This window comes from Jaculus jaculus, chromosome 10 (genome assembly GCF_020740685.1).
Source record: "Jaculus jaculus isolate mJacJac1 chromosome 10, mJacJac1.mat.Y.cur, whole genome shotgun sequence".
Classification (NCBI taxonomy): Eukaryota; Metazoa; Chordata; class Mammalia; order Rodentia; family Dipodidae; genus Jaculus; species Jaculus jaculus.
The window spans coordinates 104,804,058-104,823,545 of NC_059111.1; the positions used below are offsets into that span (position 1 = coordinate 104,804,058).

General features: G+C 40.9%; 1 protein-coding gene across 4 annotated transcripts in view; it reads right to left on the bottom strand.

Annotated features, from left to right (window-relative positions):
- Positions 1 to 19,488, bottom strand: part of Tpk1 (thiamin pyrophosphokinase 1) — a 296,901-nt gene that overhangs the window by 138,782 nt on the left and 138,631 nt on the right. For all 4 annotated transcript variants that reach the window (XM_045160318.1, XM_045160319.1, XM_045160320.1 and 1 more), the window contains one exon: positions 9,682 to 9,777. In XM_045160318.1, coding sequence (XP_045016253.1) covers positions 9,682 to 9,777 — 96 coding nt within the window. The remainder of the gene's footprint in view (positions 1 to 9,681; positions 9,778 to 19,488) is intronic.

Genomic DNA, 19,488 nt, shown 5'->3' on the forward strand with positions numbered 1-19,488 from the left:
CACTGTACTATAAGAGTCCATGAGCACAGACCAAACCACTGTAAAAACCTAGCTCAAGTGATTTTGGAAAACCTGCTGTGACCCTAAGTTCACAGTATCCCATGCAACCTATAACTCTAAGTACGTGAACTAAGGTGTATGAGGTATTACTACTATGCTCACTACTACTGCAGTTATGCTGCTTAATGACTTCATATAGGTCAGGTGTGACGGTAACTGTTCTGGTAAATTGATAATCACGATATACAGGTGAGGAAATTGAGATAAAACAGGTGTTTACAAGAAGGATTGGTGAATATGGCCCATATACCTGCAAACCTGTACTCTAGTTACAATTCTCTGAGGATTAAGAATTTAGACATTTAAAGGTATGACTGCTGCTACTTTTAATAACTATATTCACTAGCACAAGCGGCAGAAAGGAGAAGGATGCTAGAGAATCCAGCCGCACGTTTCAGGAGAATGAATGCTACCAAAAGGAGTCTCAGAGCGTTCTAGATACCAGGTGAGGCGAGCCACACCATCCTTAGAGAGCGAGTTCAGTTCTTTCCACGTTCCAGTTAGCTGGTAGAAACAGGGCTTTCGAGATTAGGACGGAAGGTGTAGGTTAGGGAGTCCATGATTCCGAAGTGGCGGGAGAAGCCAATGAAAAGAGGAGCAGCAGAGGACAGGCATGATAGGGCACCCACACTGCCAGGCCTCGGAGGAAGCAGAGCTGGCGAGGCAGGGGGAAAAGGCCACCATGTCAGTAGTGGAATGCAGAAATGAACAGGCCGCCCTTGACTTCGTCCCATTAGCGTACATCCAGGCCAGTTCTACCTCTGAGTTGCACTTTCTGCTGAAAACAGAAAGGTGGACAGGACCACAGCTCTTGCCAGCTTACGTGTGAACAGGTCCAAAGCTAGTTTCTGGGCAGAGCTCCCAATCAGTAGTTCCCTCAATATGCAGCAGAGAATTGCAGCTGCGAGCCTGTGAGGACCGCGAGGGGCGACAGAAGCCACTCCAGGCAGTGCTGACGTGCTGGCACCCAGGCAGCTCCTGCCCCTCTTACCTCTGGTGGGTTGGGTCACGGAGTGGCTGCTACACTTCTGTGGAAACCACACATCTAAACCAGAATGCATGTCTTCAAGTAAACTTTTATTGTGGAATAATTTTAAATTTATCAAGATAATACAAAGATAAAGGAGTTTGGCTTGTTTAGTTTCCTGCAATAAAAACGTCTTTATAAGCATGGCACACTGGTCACCACTAATTAGATAAATGTTTATTCACATTTTACCCAGTTACCATTAAGGTCATTTCTCCATTTCAAAGTACAAATCAGGAAATTTCATCATTTATATTTCTCACATCTCCTTTACTTTGTCTGACCTGTAACATTTTCTCAATCTTTCTAATATTTTTTTTCATGTCTTTGAAAATACTGATCAGGTACTTTACATTTTGTTTATTTCCATGTGTGTGTGTTGGTCATATATTTTAAAAAATATCCTTCAATTTTGTGTTCTAAGATTTTTTTAAAATATTAAACTAGGGTGACAGACTGTAGGAAGAAACTCTAAGGCGTTCTCATTCTATATGCAAATGGAGAGTATATGCTATCAACATGACCAACAAATGACCAACAGTGGTCATTTTGTACCTTCTATGTTTTTCCCCTGTAATTCTCAGTTTTTTTCTGAACACTACTGTAAGTGCACACGCACGTGCGAATGCACACACACACACACACACACACACACACACACAGAGGCTACCCTTAGCTTTAGTTCTGGCTAAAGACACGGACTCATCAGAACAGAACATGCTGAGCCAGTAGGACCCCTCTGGAAGCAGCTGTCAGGCATCTCTTGGGGTTCCCCCAGCAGCCCTGTGATTCCCACCTTATATAGTGAAAAGAATGAGCCTACCAAAGGCACTCTTAAATTTTATTTTCAAATGAGGAGCAACAGACATTTACAGTGTTTCTTAAACAAAGCCAGAAGACTACAATGAAAAACAATGTGCCCTTAAACTCAATACTGAACATTTGTGGATAAAACTAGTCAAAAGCCTACACAACACTTGCCGATGTACAAGGGCAATGTGTCTAGCTGAGAAATGCCACAGAGACAATACCGAGAAAGACAATTCACAGCCCTAATAAAACCCTCTTCTACAGTGACCTCTGGCTTAGACATAATTAAATACAAAAAAATCTCTCCTAACACACATAAATCACAATTTATTATTTACCCACCCAACTAAAAGAAAAACATGGCATCTAATTATATGTAAAACCTACTTTTACACAGTGTTAAAGTTACAGTCATGAATATATGTATGTACAGATAGATAGACAAAATGAAGATAGCTCTTCTCATGGTATCTATTCAGTATTCTTCACTCAATTTAAAACCTGCTTTAAAAGCAATAGGACAAAGAGAAGCCAAAATGTATGAGAGGTTAGCTAAACTAAAATTTATTAGCTTTTAACTTGTAAGGCTAGTAGGGGCTTTAGTCTTTAAAATGTAAATAGAAACTAATGAAAAATATTCTGCCCAAATTTCATTTAACATAAGGCCCATGTTTAAAAAGTATGGAATTTATTTTATGTTATCCTGCATATGGAGACTGTGGTGGTTTGATTCAGGTGTCCCCCATAAACTTAGGTGTTCTGAATGCTAGGTTCCCAGCTGATGGATATTTGGGAATTAATGCCTCCTGGAAGGAGTGTATTGTTGGGGGCGGGCTTAAGGGCTTTATAGCCAGTTTCCCCATGCCAGTGTTTGGCACACCCTCCTGTTGCTGTGTTCCACCTTACGTTGGCCAGGGGGTGATGTCCACCCTCTGCTCATGCCATCGTTTTTCCCTGCCATCGTGGAGCTTCCCCTCGAGCCTGTGAGCCAAAATAAATCTCTTTTTTTCCCAGAAGCTACTCTTGGTTGGGTGATTTCTAACAGCAATGCGAACCGGACTGCAACAGAGACAGACTCTGGCTGACAAAACCAAACAAGAATGAATAAGAAAGAAGAGAAGAAGAATGAAGGAAAGAGGGAGGGAGGGGTAGATGGAAGGAGGCAGGAAGACAATTCATTGTTCCTCATGCCTATAATCCCAGTTCTCAGGAGGAAATGGTAGGATTGACGGAAGTTCAAGGCATGCCTGCATTACTTAGTGACAAGCCTGTTTAGGTTATAGAGTGAGACATTGTTTCAAAAAACAAAAGAATAAAAATTTTCTATTTTTAAAGTGGAAGTAATTGACTTTATTATTTTATAATATAAGTTCTATAATATGACCCATCTGTTTATTCTTTTTTTTCTTTTTTCAGTTTTTCGAGGTAGGGTCTCACAGTAGCTCAGGCTGACCTGGAGGTAGTCTCAGGGTAGCCTTGAACTCTTGGTAATCCTCCTACCTCTGTCTCCCAAGTGCTGAGACTAAAGGTGTGTGCCACCACACCCGGCTTCCATCTTGTTATTCTTAAGTGTCTTATAATGTAGATTCATTTGAGTTTCATCCTAACCACCTAAACTTCACATTTTTAAGTGCTTGTAGGCACAGCTTTGAATGTTTTCCACTAATTCCAGTCCAGATCACCAGAGAGCTATCTGAAGACCGCTCATGTTGCACAGCACGCCGACAAGGTGTGGTTGACGGCAGTCACAGATAAGGGAGGCAGAGCGAGGCTCTGTAAAGTCAGTGGCATCAGAGAGCCCTTCTGCAGAAGAACGGGATACGAGGGAAGCCATGTTTGAACTAGATAAATTAATAAAAATAATTTTTTTTTCCTTAACTAATCTCATTCTAGTTCACAAACTTTAGCAAGAACAGAACCTAATCCAAACTCTATGAAGTTCTCATATGTTACACAGTAAGGCCCTGATCAAACAAATCTACTTGGCATTTCAATTATTCATAGCATAATTAAAATTTTATTTCATAGTAGGAGCTCTTACCTTCATAATTTACTTGCAAATTTACAATTATAGCTAAACAAAAAAAAAAGAAATCAAATAGGTATGATTTAAGAGGCTTTATTAGAGAAATAGAAGTATAAAGGTTCATTTGTTACAGTTTATATATATTTTATGAAGAAAATTTTAAAAGTCATTATGGTCTCATGCTGGGGTAGGAGGATGTATACAAGGGAATATTATATTATTTTCCTTTCTAATGTTGTTTTCCTTTGACATTTCATCAAATCAAATACAATGCTGCACTTCTAGGTTAAATGTGAAATCCAGTGGAAACTCACAGAAACTCTATTTCTACAAATTTAGCACAGTAACACAATATAAACCAACAAAGAAATAGGACAATCATAGGAATATACCGGAGTGGAAGTTATGTGAATGTGGCTTCTGTAAGTACCCGGCCCTTTTCCTTCTTATGTGAGATACAGTAAGATGCCTCCATGGCGTGATGAAGTGAGGTGATGTTGGAGGCACTGGGACATGGTGTGAGGCCACTATCTCCAGGGTACGATAGCGAAACCCTGTCATCCTGTGCCAGTGACTGGTAAGCAAAACACAACTAAGTGACTTACAAAATGGAAACTCCGGCCCCAGAATGCTTGATATTCCTGGATGGGAAAGAGCAGCATGACATTCCCCGAAGCTACTCACGAAAGTGCAAAATGTACAACAGACAAGCTCTTCCTTTCTGGAGCTCTACACTGAACATTTTTAGCGGCTAACCATGAGTGACTAGTAGATAAGGCCGACTACTATATTCAATAGTCTCTGTGAGAGTGGCCTGCAGAAGTCTTCATCATGAGCAAGGGAGCCTTCACTTTATCTAAGTATGCCTTTAAAACACTGAAGTAACCATTGCTCTCTCCAACTTCAACCTCTCGAGTGAGCTGCCATCAGCTCACTGAAACTGGTGGAGTTCAGAATGAATCATCCTGAAATACACCACTCTCACACATTTCAGTAATTTAATTTCAGCTGTAATTCGTTGAGATAGTAAGCACGTATAAAATAAACTAGCAAAAAAGGACCGCATTGGCTTGCGCGCTGCTTTGTGAAAGCAGGAGCGAAGCGTCGCTAGCAGGAGAGGCGGCTCCAGGGCGAGCGCTCCTCACAGCGCTTTCAGCACATGCACCGGCACAGTTGCTGCGTCACAACCGCATATTCCGCGTCCAGTCTGCTACGTAAGTGCCTGGTTCTAAATGTGGCTTTGGGGCTTCATTTCTTTACAATGGTTCCCATGCTATGGAAATTTTGTATTAAATAAGCCTATGTGCTTTTCTGTTACTGATTGATCTTATGTCAATTTAATCCTCCCACCAAGCCCGGGGGATGGAGGTGGAGGCCTGCCCCTTGCCCCATGTCCTCCCTACGCTGCGGCACTTCAGGAGCCCCTCTTCTCCCCCTTACCCTCTCTCTAACTTCTGTTTGTCTCAGCATCTCCAAAAGAGGCTTTTCCCCCTAACCGTGCCTTCCTGTGTATGCCTACAAAACATAAAACCTACTGATTATCAATAGAGCACCTCCTCATGCAAAGTCCCTCTATTAAGTCTCCAAATACCTAACTCAGCTTCAAGGGATGTGGACTCAGGTTAGGAAGAATATCTTCAAGGAAACAATTAGAAATAATTAACAAGAAGATGAAAAGTGCTGAGCGCCCTCAAGGAGAAATAAAGGGGAATGTGCCGATGAGGAGTGGCAGGATGTAACCTGAGTGGTAATTAAGAAAAGCCTAACAAAGTCTGCCACATGTGGGCTGGGCACACAGAAGGCAAAAAAGAAGGAATTGTAGGCAGAAGAACGAACATGTAGGTATACTTGGAGGCCGGAGGTCAGGCCGATCTCAGGAGCAAGAAGACCAGTAGGGCGTGGGGCTTAAGCATGAGGCTCAAACATGCCAGAAGGGCATGTTACCACAGGGGCCCTGCTGCCGAGCCCAGCTGAAGCCTCTGCAGGGGTGCACCATGGCAAGCCCAAGCACTCCTCTGCCAAGCCGTGAGCCGCGCCCCGTGTCAGGCCCAGGAATGACACAGCTGGATACGAGGCCGTTGCCGTATTTTTGCACTGCTAGTTGTCTACAAGGCAGCCATGGCATTCCACCCTGGATGGGCCATGCCAGCCAGAAATTTTTCTCTGTTTTGCAGATCCTGTTCTTTTATTTATTTATTTATTTGACAGAGAAAGGTGGGGCGAGAGAATGGGCGTGCCAGGGCCTCCAGCCACTGCAAACGAACTCCAGACGCGTGCGCCCCCTCGTGCAGCTGTCTAACGTGGGTCGTGGGGAATCGAACCTGGGTACTTTGGATTTGCAGGCAAACACCTTAACCACTTAGCCATTCCTCCAGCCCACAGATCCTATTCTTTATACCCGTGTGAGGCGTTCTGTAGACGTGCATCTGTTGAGTTGAGGTATGATTGTTTCTTTTGAGACTCAATAATGGAACATTTATTATATATATAATTAATTAGAAAAAAATGAAACATAGTTGTGAACTTTAAAACTTTTTTTCTAAGAAGCTCAAAATCAGATAAAGTAGATAACTCTCAATTGGCTGTTTTCTGTTTTTTATTAAACATTTAATTGTAACAATTTATTGCGGGGAAATAACACAAAACACTTGGCATAGTTCAGCCAAGCTACAAGTGGGATGAGAGATGTTCACTCGATTCTGTCTCGTGTGCACATTGAACTACTTTTAACAAGGTCTTTCTTCTGAGAGAAAAGGATTTACTACTTCAATTTAGAAAATATATGCTAGTGTAAATCTCTGATGAACTTTATTGCAAGGGAGTAAATGCTTGTTGGGAGTTTCCTCTCCCATCACACCTATTTTCTCCTGCCCCATGTGCACTTGCCAGGTGCTCTGAATCGATGATCCCTGGGGCTTGAGCCCCCTCCACATTTCACTCTCAGTCAGGACACCCTGGTCCTTTGCCAAATCCACAGGGGCACGAGGGAGACAAGACTGGTAATGGGGCAAGGGTAGACTCACTGCATCCCTCACACTCTAATCCCCTATTGTGAGGGGTCATGAGGAACTGTTGGGGGAGCTGGGAATAGGGGTACTGGTACAGACAGCACCCACAGAACAGTGCTGCTATAACCCAAGGACGCAGAGCTGGGTCGGAATGCTGCCTCATTTCACTGGGTTAGCAATGCCAGGTTGGAATGCATTTCCAGTTACGGGATCAAACAAAAGCATTCAAAGATACGAGGGTATTTTCCCTGGTGCAAGTTACATAACTGATTTTCATCTCAGCTTAGTTTATTGCCCTTATTTGAGAAAAAAATCACTGCTTCATAGTTATAAATTTCTAGATGTTTGTTAAACAAAGAACTAAACAGTATCACACACCATATGAACAGGTATCCAAAGTATAAGTAGAATTGGTTTGTGTACCAGATGAACACTTGGTGATAGATAAAATCCATTCCAGTGCATCGTAAGGAACGCACAGGTGCAAGTAAGTAGACTCCTATCTACGAAACAGGAAAGACGTTCTGGGGTTTGCATGTGAAATATCACCCCTAGGCTCATGTATCTGAGCACTTGGGTGGAAAGTCACGGAGCCATTAGGAAGTAGAGTGCTAGAGGAAGAGGGTCACTGCCTGGCTCCACTTCCTGTTTGCTTTCTCTTGTGAACCCTGGGTAACCAGCCAGCCTCCAGCTCCTCTGCCTTCCTTACATTGCTTCCTGTCACAGCAAAAGTAAAATACCCAATACAGAAAACTAGTACAGAAAAGCGGGGTCATTTCTGTGATAAACTTGTCCATGTAGTCCACAGGCCCTTGGATCTGGTCTGTGATAGGGATATTGAAGGTTTGGGACTTTGGGGACTCTGGCCTAGAGAAGCCCTAGAATTCTATAAGCGGTGCATAAAGAATAGTTCTGATGGCAGTTTAGAGACACAGAAGGCCAAGAACAATGTGGATTATGGAGGCCGGGCTCATGAGGTTGCAGAGCACAGCTTAATGGGACCGGGTCTAGAGGTAGCTTCTTAATATGGCAAAGAATCAGGCTGCATTCAGCCCATGTCCTGAATATGACTTAACTTCAATGTTGTGTAATATGTTTAGGAGAGGAAATCTCAAGACAAGATAGCAATGAGTCCGTGTCATAATTATTCCTCACTGCTCGTTTTTAGATCTATAGCTACAGAGAGCAAAAAGACATGAGAAAGGTGAACAAGGAGATTGCCTTCAACAAATCTGCCATTAAAGAGGATTAGAGACTAGTGATAACGTGATTAATGAGAAGCTCCCTCTCTTCACTGGGACAAGAGAAAAGGTGCAGTAAGGGCAAGGTCTTGTGCTTCGAAGAGCTAACTTACAAGTAACCAAAGTCTTTAGAAAAAAAAGACAGCCTGAAAGGAAAATGGCATGCAAGGGGCCGGGGTGGGGTGGGGGGGGGGCCTCCCTGCTCAGAAACAATTGCTCAGGAAGGGGTTTCCACAGATTCAGTAATCAAAGTGCAGAGAGACGGTTGCAGCTTTGGTTCCAAAAGATCAGGCTCTACCCACATCTGGCAGCAGAAACTGCAGACCTTGTTCATAGACACTGGTTTGGTGGGCATGAAAGATGCAAGACCAAGGGCATCAAGGCATCTTCCTCCATAGATCCAGAGAGCTAATGAGTCTCAGCTATGGGAGGGAGGGTTGGGTTCTCTACAAGGAGGCCTTAAGAAGCCCCTGTATGAAATTCGGAAAGGTAAGCCTAATTGTCTTTTTTTTTTTTTTTTTTTTGAGGTAGGGTTTCACTCTAGTCCAGGCTGACCTGGAATTCACTATGTAGTCTCAGGGTGGCCTCAAGCTCATGGTGATCCTTCTACCTCTGCCTCCTGAGTGCTAGGATTAAATGAAGGCATGCACCACTATGCCCAGCTATAAGCCTAGTTTACAATGAAAATCCCTAGCTGTTGGAGATGCCAGGACCATGGGATGTCCACCAAGGAAAAGCTGTAGGCTCAAAGTACAGCCAGTACAAAGAGGAGACTATGAGTGCTCTGGGCAGCACAGCTGGATGGACAAGGCCATCCAAACCCTTTGAAGACCAGAGGATTCCAGCACGAGAGCCAGATACTACACTTGGAGCTACAGACTTTGGTATTCGTTCTGCTGGGCTAAGGGCTCATTTGGGTCTGATTATTCCTTGCTATGCCCCATTCTTCCTTTTTGCAATGAGATTGTTTGCTATCTGCCACTATATGTTGGAAGCATGCAATTTGCCTTTTAATTTACATGGGACATAATTAAGAGGCTCTCTTGAGTCTCAGAGGAGACTTTACAATTTTGAACAGGGGAAGGACTGACAGACTAGGAGAAATTTTCAAGTTTGACTGAATGCATTTTGCTTCATGAGTTGGCCATGTGTCTATGGGCCACAGGGGCAGAATGTTATGGATTGGATGTAAAATGACCCCATAAGTTCCTGTGTTTGAACACTTGGTTGTTGATCAAAATAAACTCAGGTATTTGTTGCAACAACAAGTAAAATCACTACTACAAGGTGATTTTTTTTTTTTTTCATTTCATGTATTTGCAATGATGGCCCATGGACCAAAACAAATGAAGTCCATATTTTGTTTGTTTTGCACATACACCTTTTAAGCAGAAATATTATAAAACACATATGTTTCAGAAGGGCAACAGTTCATTAGGCATGCTATGTCTCTAATGGGATCTTCCACATCCTGGTGGCCCTTGCCATCCTCCTTGGTGCCCAGCTTACCTGCAGGTCTTTCTCTTCTATCTTCTTTTGGAGCACTTTCAGGCACTTAGTGAAATCAGTGTGGTCTTGGTCAGGAGTTGGGATGATCTCACAGCCCTGTGTGTTGAAGATGAAGGCAAGAATAAAAAGTTTAGGCCTCATGAACAAGAGCTACACAAGTGAAGACAAGGTCTCAGCAGAAAAATCTCGTTCGATCATTATTAGAATCATCATTATGATCCTTTTCATGTCATATAACAGGATACTTCAGGAATGATGTTAAAATGTTTTAATAATGAGCTTATTATGTCAATCATTCTCCCTAAGAAGCATACAGATTTCAAATATATTAATGGTCTTAAAAGACACTGATGTGATAACATTCAAGATGAGTATAAGGTTTTTGGTACAAGTATAATGAATTTTATTCACAGAGAGAATTTACCTAAAATTAAAATGAAAGTATTTCTTAAAAATGGATATTTTAAACAAGACTTTATCACTTTAATTACATGTCTGGAAAGCTTTTTTTCTAACACTAATATTGACCTAATGGTTATATTCTTCAGGTAAAATCAGGTGGTTTTCCTATGGAATCTTTTAGAACTCCACTTTTCCCACATGGACAGCAGCAGAAACAGTTATGCCTGCATACATATGTGTCTTAGACTATCTTCTGAACACACTGAAGTGACTTCATGAAAACTTTGCCTTCTTTACAACAGGCATCTTACTACCTACCTGAAAAATGCTCAAACATATTTGTGAATATAAAAATCACACAAATATTATCTTGTTGGCACCAGTGAACTTAGCTAAAGAAACTGTATTTCTGAAATGATGCCTCCATTGCCAATGTCATCCAGAGGCAAAAGTGTTTGAACTCAACCACGATGGGATTACATACATCTTAATTCAGGAAAGAACAATTCTTGGGCTCTGACAAACAGCTGAGTAAGGGAAGTTAAATATAATCTAGTATATAAAGATGCCATTCAAAGAGTTCTCAAGGATACAAAACATCCATCCTGCCTCTTAAATTATTCTGAGAACTGTTCTTAGTAGATTTAAAGGTCCTTGTTTTACCTCAAGGTCTCTTTAAATGTGTCAAGCTTAACCTGTGTTTCATTCATTTATGACTGTCCTGCACTGAAGTGACCAATGAAAAAATTAATTTTTATCATTTAAAATATATTATGCTCTAACAGATGTATATTTCATTTGTCCATGATCACACACAGACACACACACACACACACACACACACACACACACACTTTTTTTTTTTTAATTTATTTATTTGAGAGAGACAGACACAGAGAGAAAGACAGATAGAGGGAGAGAGAGAGATGGGCGCGCCAGGGCTTCCAGCCTCTGCAAACGAACTCCAGACGCGTGCGCCCCCCTGTGCATCTGGCTAACGTGGGACCTGGGGAACCGAGCCTCGAACCGGGGTCCTTAGGCTTCACAGGCAAGCGCTTAACCGCTAAGCCATCTCTCCAGCCCCACACACACACACACTCTTATGTCCCTAAAAGAACACTGAAATTTGCTACAAGTATGGGCATAAAGAAGTGATTGGTCCAAAGGTAGCATCTACAAAAGAAGACATTAGCATATGCATGTCACATAGGAATCTTATTGGGGTGACGACTACATAAGGGTTACTTTCATGTAACTGTTGCTGTACCCCACAGTCCATGCGATATCTGAGATTGCAGCTGAGTTGCTGGTAGGCAGACAGCATGCACAGCAAGGATATGTTGAACAAAGGATGGTTCGTGCCCACAAGGGACAGATCCAGTCATCACAAGATTTCATTAGTACACTCTGAATGGCACATAATTCAGAACTTTACTTTGCTTGTTTCTGGAGAATTCATTAGATATTTTTTGAACTGCATCTAATTTTGACTGTGAAACCACAGAAAAGGAAACATCAGGAAAAGGGGGCCACTGTATTCAACCAGGCACATTTTAAAGGAAAATCAAATAAAATGTACATGTATCTTACAAAGGAGATTCTGCACAAGCAAGACATTTACTTAAGAAATGCTAAAAAGTAGTAAATGTTACAACTAGTTTCAAATTTTTGAGTACAATTTTGGCAATAAGAAAATAATTCAAGATGATTTATTTCATAATGACGAAGAACTCAGCAATACCATAAACATTTAACACTTTTTTTTCCCACTCAGATAGCACTGGTCTTAGTTTCACAAGCAAAGCAGGTGTTCTCATAACTTCTACATAAGAAACAACCATGTGTAGAATGATAACAAGCAAGTTTGCATGATAGCATGTGAGTAATGAAGGTTCAGGAAATAGCTAAATCATGCTATGAAAGCTATAATTTAAGATGCATTGGAATTAAAAAAGAAGTAAGAGCTTATAAAAATGGCAAAAATAATAATTATATATATTTCATGAAGGTTCTACACTAGGAGATCCTTCAGATAAAATTATAGATATATACATATATACATACCTATATGCCATGAAGTATAAGGTATTAAATAAATGCAATACATTAAACCATTAATAATGCCATCGACTACCAGGATAACAGATTAGTTATCAAAAAGATGCTGGATTAACTTAATAAATAAGGTGTGGAAAATAAAGGATTAAAAGCAATAGGGAGTAAAGAACATAGAGACACAGTTGCTCAAAGAAAGAAAGATACCAATAGGTGGCTCGGGCTTCTCCATCTCCAGATTTCCCCTGAACACCACAACCACTGACAGGATCATCACTACTACCCCTAGCAATAATGTTAGCGATTTGTAAATTGAACTATCACCCTCATTATGACACTACCACCAAAAAAGACGAAAGCAGCACAGCATGTGTGTTTCCATGAACAAGCTCTGTGTATCTGCTAGGTAGACGCAACGTTAAAACAATGTATCCGGGGGCTGGAGAGACGGCTTAGTGGTTAAGCGCTTGCTGTGAAGCCTAATGACCCTTGTTCAAGGCTTGATTCCCCAAGACCCACGTAAACCAGCTGTACAAGGAGGCACAAGAATCTGGAATTTGTTTGTAGTGGCTGGAGGCCCTGGCACACCCATTCTCTCTCTCTCTGCCTCTTTCTCTCTGTCACTCTAAAATAAATGATTAAAATAAGCAAAAAAAAAAAAATTAAAAAAAAAATTATCCTGCCTTGAACTACGATCTGCCACTGGTTATTTCTGTCTCATCTGTAGGCCTCAGGACCTTAGGGTAATACTGAGAGTGGAAAACTTAGATGTTAGTGGCTATGCTTTATGGTAAGATTACAGGTGTCATGATAAGCATTGACTTGTGGTTGGTCAGCTGAATAAGGCACCTTCATACATAGACCCCAATACAACATGCTTTGAACTGAAGATTTCAGTATTTTTAAAATATTATTTATTAATTTACTTATTTCAGAGAAGTAGAGAGAGAGAATGGGCACACCAGAGCCTCCAGACATTGCAAACAAACTCGAAGCATGTGTCACCTTGTACATCTGGCTTCATCTGGGTACTGCAGAACTGAACCTGGGTCCTTTGGCTTTGAAGGCAAACACCTTAATCACTAAGCCACACACTTAGAGGCAAGGGACACAAATACCAACAAAAGAAATGGGTACATAAATAGTCGATGCTTTTTAGTCAGACTGGCACCTCAGTCTTTCAGTAGGCTAAATTTCCCAACAAAAGAAAATTAAACAAGTTGTTTAGTTTAGTATTTTTATAATGGCTTAAAGTTAACCAACAAAATAATTTTTTCAAAAAAACCTAACTAGATCATATTTTCCTATTACACCTTTATTGTTTTCCATCCTTTTGTACATTAGTACGAGTCTACTGTAATTTATTAGTATTCTTTCCCTACGCTAAATGCAAACCATACATCAATGCTAAAAGAACATTTAGTCAAAGTGTATGGAAATGGAAAATTTGACATAGATACAAGCATGAAGACATTAGCCTTTATATTTCTTCTATATTCTCCAAGTTTTAAGATGAACTCTTTGCTAAAACAGGTTTAATTGGAAAGGAAAGAGAGTGGGACAAGAAAAAGAAATGGAGAATAAAATGGAAAGGGAAAGGAAAAGGTTAAAAAGGTGAAGAAAAGGCAAGCAGAGGAGAGGGAGAACGCAGAAGGGGAGAGGAGGGGAGAGATGAGGGAGGGGAAGGTGGGGGGAGACATAGAGGGAGAGGAAGAAGAAAGGGAGAGGAGAGGGAGGGCGGGAAGGCGAGCAGGGAAAAGCAGGAAGTGGTAAGAAATAGAGTGGAAAGGAACAAACTGAATTGCTTGCCCAGTGTACCCATTTCTTTTTTTGGGTATTTGTGTCCCCTGACTTTCTGATATATGATGCTGTTTTATTCTGTGTTGTAGCCCACTGTTTCTATTAGTTGCAGTACAAACCCTCTAACATTAGCCTTCCAACCAGGAGGCGGGGGGCTTGGGGAGACAATATTTATATACAGTTTATCCACAGAAGACCTAACAAACAATGTGATACATAGGCGGACAGCAAGCAGATCAAGCTGCACCTCACAGCAAGGCAAGAATCTACAGAAAGCTCAGATGCCACAGGAAGCCCACCTTACAGCCTAGGTCACATGGCTGGTCCAAATAACTAAAATACTTCTAAATTTACTGACAAACAAAATAAATTATTACAAGGAAATGAGTACCAAAATTAACCTCGTTTCAAAGGACCAATACAAAGGACATTAGATTGTCATTCTTGATCACTTAATTTACTGTTTGTCAATAATTTTGCTAATACAGGTTAATGAGTTTTTAAATATTGCACACATAAAACCTATCAGGTTAGATGATGCTGACGCCTGTAGAACTCTTTAATGGGAAATAAAGCCGATCTCCTAAAAAATGTAATAACATATTAATTAGTATTTCATACCCTATATCCAAGAATAGACCTGGCCTCATAAAACAAGAAGCAAGGAGTTAAGTCAGGTGAAAACATTCCCTAGTTTGTTATTAGCTTACTCATTTTAGGTCAAATCATTTAGAGCCCATCCATCTATCCTGGACAGAAAGCAATTGCACAAATTATCCTGCAACTATTTTATGGGGCCCTGAGACATCCACTGAAAGTTTATGAACTGAGTTTATAAGATGACGAGTTCAGGACTGCCAATTCCTCCCAGGTATAATACATACTCACTAGAAAAATCTGTTTCTAGGGCTGGAGAGGTGGCTTAGTGATTAAGGTATCTGCCTAAAAAGTCAAACGACCTGGGTTCGATTTCCTAGAACCCATGTAAAGCCAGGTGCAGTGGCACATGCATCTGGAGTTAACTGCAGTGGCTGGAGTCCCTGATGCACCCATACTCTCTCTTTATAATTGCAAATAATAAAAATATCTAAAAAAAGAAAATCTGTTTCTAGTGATGTACATATAGCCTCTTACCTAATGTAAGTAAATACAAATTCCAAGTAGCTAATGACTAATGAAATCTACCTTCTTTCCAGTGGACAAAGAATTTTCAATTCTTAGAGAATTCAGATTATCTCAAAAACTTCTAATTTTAAAACTGTGATCATTTGGTAAGCATCTTTCTCATTAAATTAGCTATCTTAAAAATTAGCAGGTAAGTGTACTTTATGCTATATATTAGTCACTCTTTGAACTGCTCTTGAATCCTGAGAAACTTAATGAAGTCATGGTCTGTACTACATTGGAAGCCATGCCGACAGAAACTGAGGGAGAAGTCCTTCGCGAGCACAGCACGGCCAGTGCAGGCTTGGGGCGCTGCGAAACCCACATTCTCAGCCCTTCATGCTTTGTCTCAGCATCGCTGGTCCAAAATCTGTGGATTTTAGGAGGATTAATACAAAAAGACTTTATAATCTGTGTTTAGCCTTTAGTTTGCTTCCTACTGTTCTGATATCTGAAGATCCTCTGGCTGCTAGGTAAATGCTAACACCCGACTGCATGCAAGCTCCCATGTTGACAATGGGTAAAAATACTCTTGGCTTCTGTAACCATTTGGCAGAGGACATAGAGTTTGGCTGGCCTCTTTCAATTTATTAGTTTTTTGTCACCAAGTATTTTTAGCTAAATTTGTTTTTAGTGATATGTAAAACTGTAAGCATTGTGTGCGTTAGTGGGGTAGCATGTGAGATATCTCAATATACTTCATGCAATGTTCAAATCAGGTTAAATGCATCTCTGTACTTGTTTGTCATTTATTTGTGGCAAACTGTTTCAAAATCCTTTGTTCTGGCTTTTTGAAATGGACATTATTTGTTGCAGTTACTTCACTAAGCAGTAGCAACCAGGGCGTTCTCCTATCGAATGAAACTTAGTACCCATCACTAACCTTTCTCTAGCTGCTGGTGACCATCATTTTACTCTTAACATTTAAAAAAAAATTATATTTATTTATTTGTTTATTTGACAGAGAAAGAGGGAGAGGAAGGGAGGGGGAAGTGATAGAGAGAGAGAGAGAATGGGTATTACAGGGCCTCCAGCCACTGCAAATGAACTCCAGACACATGTGACCCCTTGTTCATCTGGCTTACATGGGACCTGGGGAATCGAGCCTGGGTCCTTTGGCTTTGCAGGTAAATGCTTTAACCACTAAGCCATCTTGCCAGCCCTTATTCTTAACTTTTATGAGACAAATGTTTTAGATTCCACATGTGAATAAGAGAATGCAGAATGTGTCCTGTGTCTGGCTTACTCACTTCATGCTCTTTAGTTCTATCCATGTTGCCACAAATGACTGGATTTCATTCTTAGTAGTGGCTGAATGGCTTTCTGCTGTGTCTATGTGCTATACTTTCTTTACTCATTTGTCAGTTCATGGACACTTGGGTTGTTTCCACTTATGGGTTTGTGGTAACTTTGTTCTTTTGCTATTGGCACACTGTTGTGATAAGCATTTTTGTTCAAAAATGATCATTTCTTGTTATAAGAATTATGTCCTAGAGATGACATTACTGTGAATATTAACTGTACTTTTTTTTATTTTTAAGGATCCTTCATGTCTGCTGATAGAGCATCTTTGGGGAAAGTTGTGGAAGTGTACAACTGATTAAAATTATACAAGTGTGCAGTTTCTTTAATAGTCATAGGAAAAAATGATTTTTCAAGGGTTTCTTCTGTAAGCTAGTTCAGCTGATCTGCTTGGTTTTCATTCTCATCTCATTGCTTTAAGAGAAAAGATGACTTCCATGAGGGAGGAAGGCACAGAGCTTTAATAATAGCATTTGAAGCAGGGATGGGAATGTTAGTGGTTTGTCCCATTGAGGACTGAGGGGCCAAACAGCACTGGATGGAAATAGATGCTCTTCCACAGAAAATTGTCAATATACAGGTTAAAGACAAGGACAAAAGCATATATCAAATATCTGAAATCATGAGATACAGTGTCCTGTCCACTCACATTGGCATCCTGATGGCAATTTCAGCAAGTAAGCAGTTGTGGGAATTTTACTGACTTTGAAATTTTAGCACTTATACACTTTATTTGTCCCTGTTCATTAATGAAGCTGACTTTCTTCTTGCATGGAGGCTGGACAAGAACTGAAAAACACTGAGAGGTTGTACTTCCAAGGACCATGGAAAAAGTGAATATATTCAACTTAAAAAAAAAAATTTGTTGTTGTTATTTTATTTATTTTAGAGAGAGAAAGAGGCAGAGATAGAGAGAGAGAATGAGCACGCCAGGGCCTCCAGCCACTGCAAATGAACTCCAGACCTGTGTGCCCCCTTGTGCATCTGGCTAACATGGGTCCTGGGGAACTGAGCCTCGAACCAGGGTCCTTAGGCTTCACAGGCAAGTGCTTAACCACTAAGCCATCTCTCCAGCCCATATTCAACTTTTAATAGTGAGAGTCCATAGTCATTCATCAGTGTGAACTGACTGCAATGTCATAACTGGAAACTACTTGCCTGATGAAGGAACCAGCGGGCATAGAACAAAATGACTTAATTCTAGACAACCAAAGACGCAGACCTAAAACAATAGCAATTATGTTGTCAGATTTGCAAAGAATAACAATAGTCAGATAAAACCAATTGTAACCTGAGTGATCTCTTCATCTTGATGTGTTAGAAGTCATCGCTTTGCCTGTAAAGATGCTATCGCACAATAACCAGCTCCTACTGTCTGCTCGTGATATAAAGCACAGTCTGGTAGACTGCTTATTTAATTTTAATTACTGGCCTCTATAAATCTTTCTACTTTTCACACTAGAAGAGAAATTTCCTTTTTAAAAAATCACCAAATGGCATTTTGGAATAATATCTTCTGCACCAAGAATTTCACATAATTAAAGTCTTAAAGACTCAGCGATATAATCTAGTGCGGGTTTCTAGACGATACATGAAAGAAAGAAGAACACAGGCCTAAACGAGGATCACGCTAATGACGCAACATTATAAACAATGAAGTCACTCCTCCCATAACTGGAAGTCTAGTGCATGGGGTTTTCAAGAATGACTTCCCTCCTAAAAGCAAAGTCAGAAGTACATGAGCAGAAGTAGGCTCAGAAAAATATTCTCCCGGTAATTGCCACCCTTAACAGAGCCTGCTTAGAGAGCTGGTTCCTGGCTGAGATGTGAGAGCCTCACTGGTCAACCCTTCTCTTCAAAGAACGTTCTCCAAGTGGCACTGAGCTGCCATTAAACAAATATTGTGTCTTACGTTGAACAGCTATTTCTTTCCTCATGGAAGTCTGCTTTTGAAGTACGTGTATGCACAGGGCCTGGGTGCCTCCATGACTAACCCCTAGCAAACTTTGGGTCCTGAGTTTCAAACATGCTCTGTGGCTCCCTACAGAGGACTCTGGTGATGGCCTTTTTCCTTATCAGGCCCCACATGCTGCAGCCACAGCTGACTTGAGTTGTTCCCGTGAGCACTAAAACCATGAGTGGTGAGGACGTGAGCCCAAAGCAGAGAAATTCGACTTCAACGTTACTGCCCGTTTCATGATGCTCCTGCCAGCATTCCAACTCAGACATGTTTTGGATGAGAGCTCATTCCTTCGATCACTACGACCATGACAAGAAAAGAACTCTCACCTTCGAGGCTCTCTTCCAACTGTCTCAAAAATGTAGGCTGCAGGTGTGGAAGAGATGGGATATTGAAGCTACCAAGGGCCCCTGATGCTCAATTACCTAGAACTAGAAAAGAAGGAAGAGAAAAGAAGACAGCACTGTTTCTTGAATGAATATGTGAATTTAATCTTTGCTTTGAGAAAGCTCCCTTAATGAAACTAGAGGATGATGGTCTATGATTAGGAAAATTAAATAATGATTCCGAGGCAGGCTCTCTATGGGACTCCCTCTTGGACTGTTTCTTAGCTGTGCAACCTTGGGTAAGTCACACAGTCCCTTTGTGCTTCCACTTCTCGCCGGTGTCGACAGTAATAGTTCTACAAGGTAGTGCAAGGATTACGTCAATTGATAAATTCCAATGCACATAACGTTGGCATATTATAAGGACTTAAAATTGCTTTTTTCCATTAGTTAGGCTATGTTGATCAATTTATTGGAGCAATTATCTAATTTCTTGGCAGCTTTTTTTTTTTTTTAAGAGCAGGGCTGTTCCACAATAAAATAGAGATACCCTTTGCATTCTCTGTCCACCCAAAGCCTTCCCCACTATTATCACTTGCACAGAGCACTACATTTGCTACAGCTGAACATCACTGAAATCACCCAGAGTACAGGGTCCTCACCTGGGTTCATTATGGGTGTGGGGCATGCTTTGAGTCGGCAGAAAGCTAAAGTGGCTTGCATCTAGCACTGTACTATCATCCATTGTATTCTTACTGTCTTACAACTCTTTCTGTATGTAGCAGACAGATTCAGATT